The sequence below is a fragment of the Psilocybe cubensis genome, chromosome 5, assembly GCF_017499595.1.
Source record: "Psilocybe cubensis strain MGC-MH-2018 chromosome 5, whole genome shotgun sequence".
NCBI lineage: Eukaryota > Fungi > Basidiomycota > Agaricomycetes > Agaricales > Agrocybaceae > Psilocybe > Psilocybe cubensis.
This window is the reverse complement of record NC_063003.1, coordinates 211,557-223,036: the sequence shown is the minus strand read 5'-3', so window position 1 is coordinate 223,036 and position 11,480 is coordinate 211,557. Positions and strand designations below refer to the sequence as shown.

At 44.3% G+C, this 11,480-nt stretch overlaps 3 protein-coding genes across 3 annotated transcripts; 2 read left to right on the top strand and 1 right to left on the bottom strand.

The window, feature by feature from the left end:
- Positions 1 to 3,849: 3,849 nt before the first annotated feature.
- On the top strand, positions 3,850 to 6,540 carry JR316_0005554 (Dehydrogenase; the record flags this gene model as incomplete). The annotated part of the gene is made up of 16 exons (XM_047891311.1): positions 3,850 to 3,915; positions 3,974 to 4,114; positions 4,164 to 4,242; positions 4,293 to 4,422; positions 4,489 to 4,672; positions 4,730 to 4,837; positions 4,891 to 5,033; positions 5,094 to 5,318; positions 5,378 to 5,622; positions 5,674 to 5,747; positions 5,802 to 5,868; positions 5,921 to 6,142; positions 6,193 to 6,257; positions 6,311 to 6,383; positions 6,433 to 6,459; positions 6,512 to 6,540. The coding sequence occupies 16 exons, from the start codon at positions 3,850 to 3,852 to the stop codon at positions 6,538 to 6,540; spliced, it is 1,878 nt and encodes a 625-aa protein (XP_047748660.1).
- A 2,458-nt stretch (positions 6,541 to 8,998) lies between these two features.
- On the top strand, positions 8,999 to 9,931 carry JR316_0005553 (uncharacterized protein; the record flags this gene model as incomplete). The annotated part of the gene is made up of 3 exons (XM_047891310.1): positions 8,999 to 9,075; positions 9,132 to 9,367; positions 9,609 to 9,931. 3 exons carry the CDS (start codon positions 8,999 to 9,001, stop codon positions 9,929 to 9,931), a joined length of 636 nt encoding a protein of 211 aa, XP_047748659.1.
- A 119-nt stretch (positions 9,932 to 10,050) lies between these two features.
- On the bottom strand, positions 10,051 to 11,411 carry JR316_0005552 (uncharacterized protein; the record flags this gene model as incomplete). The annotated part of the gene is made up of 3 exons (XM_047891309.1): positions 10,051 to 10,497; positions 10,565 to 10,889; positions 10,927 to 11,411. The coding sequence occupies 3 exons, from the start codon at positions 11,409 to 11,411 to the stop codon at positions 10,051 to 10,053; spliced, it is 1,257 nt and encodes a 418-aa protein (XP_047748658.1).
- Between the last annotated feature and the right edge of the window lie 69 nt (positions 11,412 to 11,480).

Sequence of the window (11,480 nt, the reverse complement as noted above, 5' to 3'; positions counted from 1 at the left end):
TGAACACCGGCAATGATATGTATGTGTATAATATGTACCTAACATTTCACAAGATCAGTCCTGTCGAAACCCAGCCTCAAATGGGTCGATATCTTGTCCGGTTTTGCATTAGTGCTCACTGCCAATGAAACCCACATGGTGTGTTTGCTCTGAGACTTTGAGATCAAGGCCCCTAAAGTTTGACATACGATTGCTCACGGAGTTCAGGGCCCGATGTCACTAGTGACTGGTCATCTTACCTTTTAACACAGAGCCTTACGTATTTTTATGCGACTCTTCACGAGCGCTACCCGGAAGCTGTGCCAAGCTCTGATAAACCTCACGTGAAATAGCTCTTCAAATCCTGTTGGACAACTATACGGACCATCTACGAGCAAACAAGCACACAAGTTGGCTGACAAACTCTCGATCGGACTTTCCAATGTGTTCCAGCCGAAAGCTGTGCTCAGTCTTTTTGGGTCTGGAGTCTAGTGTAAATAACATTGAGGATATGTTCAATCTGGGACTTCAGAAGGTTTCTACCCCAGTGGATTTGCATTCGCTTGCTCGTACCGGGTGACATCTTTCTGCGAAATATTTGATTGATTTTGGTATAATTAATCACGATCAGCCATTAATGCCCCTGATTTGCATCACACAACCTCCCCGACGATGTGCCCGAGCACCATGATCTCAGCGAAGCCAGCAGCGAGCTGGACGGGTGTGTGCTTCTGGGTAGTATTTTTTGATTGATTGACCGTCGTATTCTGAAGCACTCCGCTAACATCGTTACAATGATTTACCTCATTGATTTCTGCAAAGATTCTTCAGGGTAACATTCTTCTCCTACTGGAAGCATTCCCACTAGGTGAACGCACCCTCGAAATGAGTGTCAGAGCCCGCAAACGGAGATTGAATTTGTGTACGCGGATCCACGCACGGCTCCAAAAAAGGCAGTAAGCATCAAATTATTTCCTTAATAATCATTCGGCAAGAGTTCGGCATGTACTCTGATGCTGCTGCGAATCCCTGAGACACTTTGTGGGAGGTGGCCTGCTACCTCGGTCAGCCTAACAGACACGGATTCAATGTAAGATAACTCCGTGCCAGAAGTCCTGATAACTATATTATAACTAAGATTAGAAAATGATCACCACCTTGAAACACCATGCCACTTTCTTCCAAGTTAGCGTCACATAGGTACATTTCGCAACTACTCACATCGGTAGTTTAGACAAACTGAGAATGAACTGGAGATTGTATTAGCATTTTCTGTACACATTTACGTTAAAAAATCAGAGCGTATCTGACATTGTCATCTGAGTCTATGGTGACGGTGTGCGACTTCTTGGTAAGAAGCGGAAATGCACCGTACTGATGGGTTAAATCATGGAAATATTTCTGCTTCATGTGTCGGATTAGTTTCTGTGAGTAGCAGCGCATCAGATAAATCTATCAAGTTGACTGGGAAATGAATCTCAACCATGGTGAACTCGCGACAAGCGCGGAAAGCGCGTGTCAAAAGCTCTTAAATGCTGCCATTTTACAGGGACCATCCTTACCAGGAGATGACCATAGGGAAATTTTGATTCAAGAGTTGATAGAAAGACTTTGTGCTATCCCATCGCATCATTCTTTGTACGCGACAAGCTCGGATTTCAGCATACACATCACAAAATTCTTAGAAAACATGCTCGAACTCTACCCTCGCTCTTTGGGATGGGGCAAGGAGTGCACTTGGGGTAAATACATGATTTGGGCGCCATTTTATTTACAGGATGTTTGAGGTGAAGAAAAGTAATAAAGTGACATTTTATTATTCTAAAATAATTTACAGTTATTACAGTATATACAAATAACCCGCTGCATCCATAACGAACACATTCCCATTGTAGATTTCCTCGATGGTATACTAGATCACTCCAGTGGTAAAAAGAGTAATTGTCACTGATGAATCACTCTACTTAAACGCTGACTATCTTCAATTGGAGTTCTTCTTCCACCGACACTGTTAATATGGCCGGACAGTCAGTAGATATTATATCAGATCTCGGAAGTGATTAGGTGTAATATTTGGAGAGTCCAGCTTATCAGAGTAGCCTCAGTAGATCTATTTTTAGATACTGCGATAACAGCCAGATATGAATCGACTTATCCGAAATCGTGGAACCTGAAAATAGCTGAAGTCACATAATTCTGAACACATGAGTTCAATTCGCACGTCATATTGCATAGGTACTTGGGAACTCTCCCTATTTCAGGTCAGAACAGCTAATTTCTTAACCGTGATTTTGTTTAGTGCGCGATGGAACTAAGCAACCTCTTTGTGTGTAAAGACCACCGGCGTGTCATATTAGATATGCAATATGTACACGGTGGCCTATAATCATAACTATATACCAAAAAATACTTCAATGCTCCTTGAAGCAAATCGGACATATCCGACAGATCACCAGAGATATCCACAGCCGTGTTAGCACCACAATGATCTGACAATTCTAAAGGCTCCGAAGATATAATCTCAGGCTCAATAGCTAGGCGCTCAATTTAGAAAGACACGCCATATTATGCAATTAGTTGACTGTGGGCGACTGAGATCCAAATGAACCGCCTTAACCGCCTGCTTACATGCAGAAAGGGGCAAAGCTTTAGTGAGTTTGAAGTGGGTTGCGCTTATCCGGAAAGCAACGATAGGGTTATCGTTATGAGTATCACAATTTCAGTTGGAAGAGCAGTTAGTGATCGGTCCCAGAGTTACTAAGGTTTAATAGAATTGCCTAAGATCAATTTAACATCCCGACCGAAGGAAAACGGCGTTTTCCTGTCGTTTGTAAATAACGTTTATCCAACACAACCTGAGAAGTATCATAAAAACTTGACGGAAATTATCAGTACAGCATTATTTTAGAGGGTCCCTTCATCAGCCTTCCGAATTTCTATGAATCTTCCAGATTATCAGTAGGGAGTTTTTCCTTTTATCCTTGGCTTCGTTGTCTCGCGGTGCTATGGCCCATATACACAAATAATTAAGTCACACCAACTCATAACTCCGAGACTGTTGAACCTATCATAACGTTCCCATCAGATATTTGTATACCTCTGATAATGTATAGCATACGTACAGTGTCTGATAATCTTTGTTTCATGAAATGATTTCAAGGCCGATCTGTCAGTTCTCGGCATCACGCTTCGCCGAGTAACAAACTATCAATTATCAAGCTTCAGATAGCAGAAAGTGGATGTGGATCTCCATCCCGGATACAATTGCTCATTGAACTACTGTGAACGGTGGCCAGTATTACTGGTGGAACTACAAAAATTGTTAATGTGCGACATCGATCATTTCCTAGATGCCCGAAAATGAACTATTGGGAGGTGAGGTACATCGATTGCAATGTACCGAAATTTCAACAGCCGTAAGTGCAATCGATTTGTTGCGAATCCAGCATGTCATGGTTATTTTCATTGATTCAATTTTCGCACGTCATTTTATTTACGGTTCAAGCTCGAATGGTAATAAGGCATCCTTGATATACGAGTGAATTTTGCTCGGTATCATCATTTGAGCCTATAACGTTACGTCTCCATCGGTGCGAAATCGGCATGTGTGAAACACTGAACAAAACAACAGTGAAGGAAGTGCTTTGGTTGCTATATTTGGTGGGAAGTCTATAATATCAACATTAAGGACATGCAATGTGTATATCTTTAACTCAACCAGGTCACTCGGCAACTTTTTAACCCCATTCGGGTTGACCTCCATCCACGGTGGATCAATGCCAGGGGAATTTTGATTCGAATAAAAGGAGTCTGAATCTAGGTCTCCTGTTCTCTCATATAGACTCATAACTTTCGGACGTTTTGCATAGAATGCCATTCGTCACTGCTGAGGCAGCTGTCCTCAAGTCCTACGACTACATAGTTATTGGAGGAGGAGTATGTGGTTTCTTCTTCCACCCATACTGCTTAAGCGACTAATCCAGGCTTTCTCCAGACTGCAGGCTTGACTGCTGCTGTTCGCCTTTCCGAAAATCCCTCCGAGTCGGTTCTTGTATTGGAGGCAGGGAGTGCGAACCTCGGCGACCCAAAAATAGATATTCCTGGCCAATTCGGTTGCACATTAGGCGATCCCAAGGTACTTTTCGAGTAAAAATTTTATTGCGTAATCTTATTAGAAATGCCAGTATGATTGGAGATTTTCAACCGTGAAACAGAGGCACGTCAACGATAGAGAAATTATGTGGAGTCGAGGAAAGGGACTAGGTAAAGCGTATCTGTATCCAATTCGATGTTTTAACTCATGGTTACTTGAGGTGGATCCTCTACAATAAATTTCTACGCCTGGACCAGACCACCAGCAAAGGATGTGGATGCAATAGAAAGGCTAGGAAACCCTGGGTGGAATTGGGATGATTTTGTCAAGTATTCAAAAAAGTCTGAGACGTGCGTCCACCTTTCCCTGACATATTTATGGCAGCAATTAACGGGATACAATAATTTTTTCCCCAGGTTTCGATCTCCACTTCCTGAGGTAACAGATAAATATCCACATTCGGTAGACCTTAGAAATAGAGGCTCATCAGGGCCTGTGCAAGTCACTATTGCGCCACACTTCCATACGTTGGATAGGGTCTTTCAGCAAACTATGCGCAACATTGGTCTAAACTCCCAACACGATCCGTATGGTGGAGATGTGAGTACATCATACAGAGCATCTAATCAAGATAATTGAAACAATAGTGATGTATAGATTAATGGGTCATGGATGGCTACTGCAAATCTTGACCCTGACACCTGGACTCGTTGTTCGTCCGTATCAGCATACCTATTACCCAACATCAATCGAGGAAACCTATTCGTGAGCAAATACAGTAATGTTATATGCTTAACTTCTTACAACTTCTTATCAAGGTTTTAACTCAAGCACTGGTATCCCGTGTTCTTTTTCAACCCGCACGTACAGGTCAGGACAGGACAATAAGCGGCGTGGAATTCTTGTGTGGTGGACGTATATATCGTATAAAAGCTGACCGAGAGGTCGTGTTATGTGCAGGGTAAGATCTCCGAAATGTTATTCAATCCATGTAATTGTATTAATTAAACCGTCTTTCAAGAGCAGTCAAGTCACCTCAGATACTGGAACTTTCGGGTGTTGGAAATCCCGCTGTGCTTGCAAACCTAGGCGTCAAAATGCAGGTTGCTCTGCCCGGTGTCGGAGAGAACCTTCAGGAGCATCTAATGAACACACTCGGTCCTTATGAACTGGATCCACGAACATCGCACGAGACGCTTGATCTCCTCAAAGATCCTAAATACGCCGCTAATGCAAGGGCTCTCTAGTTGGGTGTTTCCACCATTTTATACATAATAATTTCAAACCTTTATTTTTAATCAACAGCTCCCGTGGCATGGGCATTTACCGCAATTCTCTTTCCTCATTCGTATACTTCCCGTTGCAAAAGGTCAATCCACGTGCATCAGCAGCAGTGGTGAAGAGGGCCGAGCGTGAAATCGATCTGCAAGTGAGGCAGGGAACGCTAGCACCTGGCCAACTAGAACAACTCAGCCTTCAGGTAGCTGCCCTCCGGGACGACACTATACCTGACTGTGAAATTATCCTATGGCCAGGATCAACGCCGGGAGGTGCGGCAATCGTCCTACGTTGTTTTTTCTCGATTTAAATTTGACTACTAGCTCCGACGACTCCGGGCAAGAGATATATCAGTTTTGGAAGCTATCTAAATCACCCCATTTCAAGAGGTTCTATTGTATGTTTCTACTCATAAATTTAATGATTTAATTAACACTGAAGTCATACTCAGCATGCTATCAGCACCGACCCGACCAAAAGCCCTATGATTGACCCCCATCACCTTGAAAGCGATGTTGGTGAGTCTTTGCTCCTAGGCGTATCCATTGTCCCACAACTAAAATATACCAGATCTTGAGATCTTGGTTCAAAATTTCAAGTTCAGCCGCAGAATTATGGAGGTTGAGCCGCTGAAGTCGAACGTTATCCGGGAGATACTGCCTGGACCTGCCTGCCAAACAGACTCTCAGATTCGAGGTAAGGTCGACGAGTACTCTTGGAATGGTTTCCAGATAATGATAAATATCTATTGGAATGCAGAGTATTTGAAGAATAATGTTTCTAACGGAGGACGTAAGATCAACTTTTTGAAAACAATTTCAAGACATAACTCATTTAAACAGACGCCGTTGGCACCTGCTCTATGCTTCCCCGTAGCAAGAACGGGGTCGTAAATCCACGGTTGAAGGTATGTGACATTACAATAGTACGCATGATCAATACTAATGGTTGTGTTTTAAGGTGTATGGTATCACTAATTTACGCGTCGCCGACCTTTCCGTAATTCCCATTCATATCGCGACTCATCCTCAAAGTAAGCTTTCTTGACTACACTGGTTAGGTTACTTATCATTGATACACAGCCATTGCCTACGTTATTGGAGAGAAAGGTAAGAAATAGCTTGTGCCAAAAATTGATATATATATTCACATTTAAAACAGTGGCGGACTTCTTGAAAGATGGTACTTGAACACATTCATCTCATTTTTCGCTTACTGTCAGGATATTTAAGAGAACTTTTATTTATGAGGACTTGTTGCATCATTTCACTATAGCTTTCAGTAACTTATTTGCATTGTTTTGATCTGTTATGCACATCATAGACCAACATCTTGTTATTTCGTACATCTTCGCATAAATTATAGTGCTTGTTGTCTCGGACCGACTGTTTTAACAAGCCCTGAGAATTCAGTAGTAACCGGAATATTCATAGAATCGTTCAAATGACCGTACAACAGGAAAACACCCATACCCCGATGAGATCTGATCGGCAACGGCTGTCCATTCATCGAGATAGAATCTTCGTCATGACGCCACTAATGTGACTGCCTACCGGCGCTGTAGTAACAAAGCGCCGTACATCCGATTACTCAAGCACAGGATTTCTGAAATTAAATGATGATACGCTCAACGAGCTCCTGAGGGCGTGGGAAACAACCCAACAACACCTACAAGACTCGCAGAACGCGTGTGTGAGCGAGCGTGCTCCACACGGCTTCTAGCCAAACGACAGCGAAACAAAACGAAGCGGAGCGCGACGAGAGGAGACAGCGGTGCAAGCTACCACGCTAGCTTCGAATCACCGCAGGGGACAAGACGACGAGGGCGCGCGCGAGAGCGAGACGTAGACAAAATCCGAGAGGGGAATCCAAAAGTTTCTTATTAATTGTGTACGTAGTTGTTAAGTACTACGAAGTCTTGGAATAGGAGTTTGGCCCGATACTGGTGTTTGTGGGGGAAAATAAAAAAATAAAGAAAAAAGAAAAAAGAAAAAGGAGAAGGAAAGGGAGAAAAAGAGGGGGGATTTTCGTACCATATCCCAATACCCCCAGTCAATAAAATAATGATGCGCAATAAGAAAACGGGCATGCCCGAGATCGTTATGGTCTACTTTTTTCTTGCCTGCGGCGCTGAATACTCGCTTAGATGCTCGCATATCAAATTTTGGGACCCTTTATTTGCGATTTTACCTCTTTTAGGACGGGAATAGTCGCTTAGATGAATAGCCGCTTAGATATATGTCCCCAATGATAAGATTGTGAATATTTTTAGAGATGAGAGTGTAGTACTTACACTTCTATTGGTAAAGCTGAATTAATTTTTTTCTCGTTTATAAGATAATGCATATGTCTTCCATAATAAAATGTTCTGCTGCTCCATGGTATTAGTTTGAAGATGAAGAGATGGTGATGTTCAAAATCATTCAAATCCACTAGTCATTTAGGTTGCACATCAAGTTTACAGTGATTTTAGTGTCTTGTGTTAATTTTGATTGTATATATACTACTATATAATATACTCATATCCTTATTTACATGTTATGTGCCGTGAACGAGGCAAATGAGCTCAATGACGCCTCTTGTCAAGCGTGTTGAAGTGCGAGAAACCGGAATAAAGATGGCACGTGATTACCATAAATGGTACAAATTTCAAACTCAGTATTCCCTAGTATACCCCACTAACACCTTTAGCCGGCCAGGAGTTTAGTCCCTGAGATCAGTGCTAGAATATTCTATGAAGGAAAAACATCTGTAAATAAAAGGAAAATAACAGAAATTGCATCAGCGCGCGCGCGTTTCCGTGAGCATAGTGGCGCCGTGCTCATCAATGACCTTTTCTATAAGACTTCCATCGTGCATGGATAGAAAGTAGATGTCAGCCAATAAAATTTAAATAAGCTAACACCATTTATTGTAACTTAGAAAGTACCATAGAAATATGTTCCGATACGCCTGTTCAACGTCTGTGTGGCCTCCTGTATTATTTCCCAAACATCGGAGACATCGAGCAAAAAGGTACATTTGACAGAAGGGGATTACATAACTGGGTCGGTTCCGAATGTGTATTTCAATCATTTTTGACTAGGAGGGTTACGTTACTCTCTGCAAACGATAACTAATGAATCGCTGACTCGCGGTCTACTCTCCAAATCAGCTGTAATCCAACACGGCGGGCAAAAGTGCTGACGCGATATCAAAGCTTGTTGTCTTGTTTCCCGAAGCTTCGTACCCCGATGCCAAAAGCAACTGTTCTACAAAATTACTCTTAAACCACCTCGTTCTTCGTCACGGGGAATCTCTCATCCCAACCCAAACAACACGGCTACGCTTTGTCAGCTTTTACGCACCAGCCCTCATCTCGCAAAGTATGTCAAAGTACTCGAGTACACCCCGGGCGACGACTATGATGATAGAACCAGGGACGTCATTCAAGCATTGAAAATGCTTCAAAATGTCGTTGAACTACACATTAATATGAAGCAAGGTGATCAAGAGAGCTACTTCGATAACTATTCGCCCTCGCTTCAAGCAGCAATCATTTGTATGGCCACCAATTCCAACCTCCAGTGTCTCACTGTAGACGGAGGCAGAAACTTTCCATTTGATATCGAAGAGTTACGTTCCTTCAAGCTCCACAGATTACACTTAATGCATACCCCAACGACCCCCTTGACACGCCTGTCTTTGGTCAGGTGTCCTGAACAGAGAGAAAGTGATGAAAAGAAGTACGTACCAACCACAGTTGCGACTATTGTCCATGCCTGATATCCTCCTTCTGCAGGACTGTCACTGGAACAGACAAGCTGAACAGCGTCAAGTCAGTCAGATATGAAGCGATGACTTTCTCTGAGAGAAATGTCATGATGAATCCTATCCCTCCAGATTGGTTACGCATACCTGCGTTATCCCTTTCTGAGCTCGAAAGCTTGGATATCTGCATAGACCATTCTCTCGACATTATCCCTGCTTTCGCTTTGCTTTCACAACAAAGATGCCTCCAGAGACTTGCGTTTGAAGGTGAGTAGCACAGTCTGACGTTCTTGTTCTCCCTAATGCTTATTGTCTCAAATGCAAAGCGTGAACTCACGATTGGAACATTCTTGATGCCCCTACACTACCTAAGCCCTTTATCGCACAATACACTTCGCAGCCTTTCTTTGACACTCACAGAATACCTCTGGGTTCAGTGGACCTTCGACGATCCTTACCAGGGCATTTGTGCCGTCAGTGGTCTATTGAGACTTGAGACACCTCACAGAACTCGAGCATCTCGATATTACGCTGTCATTGCATTACAAGCTTAATTATTACCAATGGAACTTCGGTGGGGACTGGGGAGCGCTGGACAGACTTTTAGCTCCAGCTGAAACACCCATGCGGTTTACAAAACTGAAGGAGGTGAACGTCCTCGTCATCACACATGCAACACAGGGTGAAATCCCCTCAGCAGGAGAATGGGTAGAGGATGAAAGTCACTTGGCGGAAGGCATTCAGAAATTTGTGTATCCTGTCTATTTTTCGGGACTGCGTAAACTCTCAGGCGTAAAGTTATCACTACGCACTGAGATCAGATGTGCCTAATATGCAGACATGTCATTGCAAATTTAATGATTATTAATGTTACTTTGAATTGAACGTAAAATCGATTTAAGTAAGGAAGTACCAGAAATACTGACCTGCGTTTTTTCACAAACCATAAACTAGCGACCAGCATCACTGCTCGCCGTCGACGCCATCGACGAAAGACTCCGCCCGGACCGCTCATCCAATTCCTTCAGCACATGCCACTCTGGCAAGCCAAAGAACGACGGAAGACGCGCCCACATCGTCTTCCTCCCCTCCTGCGTGCGCCGATCAACAATCTGCTGGCAATACGCGCAGAACCCGTTGTCCTTGACGCCATTCTCTGCAAACGTGGCGAGGATCTCGGCAGCGCGGCGGTTGAGCGCGATGTTGCGCTTCACGAGGCACCCTTGCAGGTCCCCACACTGGTACGCAAAGTTGGGGAGCACGAGCGGGGTCAGGAGCAGCGCGTTGATCGACGCGTGCACGATTTGCTCGCGCGCTTTGGCGAGCGTCGCCTGTGTGGCGTGTGAAAGCTCGATCCGCTTGGCGCCGTGGCACTCGATGCCGTCGAAGATCACGTCCTGTAAATTGTCCACAAACACACAGATGCTTTTACTAAAATAACAGCCTGATAGACGGAAGACGTACCAATCCGAGATCCTGGAGGCACAGCACGTACACAGATGGAAGGATGGACATCAGACCGGGCACCTCGAGCGCGACGTTGATGACCTCCATCTGCCACCCGTAAGGGTAGTTGTCCGAGTGCCGCAGCCAGAGCGTTGGTGGCTTCGCCGCAGCGTCAAAGTCCTCCAGGTTGCATGAAAAGAGCTCTTTCATGACCCTGACCGCTACAGACACGACAGTGTCAAACTGGTACACGTGGCCGACTCGGAGCAGCGAGACGAGGGTGTAGATCGGGTAGAAGTGGGGGGCCGCGCTGAAGTCACTGCGAATGTTCAACGACGTTAGGCTTCATTACATGTAGGAAAAGAAAATACGATACATACTTGTAGTGCCAGTGATGAATCGTCAACAACACCTGCTCCCAGTCCTCCGCTGTCCCATTGACCGTCATCACAGGGCACCCTTCTACCTCATCCACACCGTATTGCAATCCCGGTCCGGGCTGTTCCCCGTGGAACACAGGGTGCTTGGAGTTCAGAGACAAGAGACCGAGGTACACCCTGAACTGTGTCGACTCAGCTTGGAGTACGATGGTGCCATCTTCGAACCAGAGTGTGTTGGAACGGGTGATGGTGTGGGTTGGGTTTGGGTTTGGGTTTGGGTTTGCGGATTGGGCTTGATTTTGATTTTGGTTTGGGGCTTGGACTTGAGCTTGGGATTGTGACTGGAGCGGAGATTGGGGTTGTATAGCAATAGCAATAGGAGTATGAGTCCGAGTTCGACTGGGCTCACTGTCGCTGTCCTGGTCGAGGCCGATATCATGAGTGTAATTCACATTTATCCTCCGAAGGAACGCAGGCATGTCCATAGAAAATATAGAAAGTGGCTAGTCGTAGTCTGTGATATAGAACGTTCAGATAAAGTGAGATGTGATGAT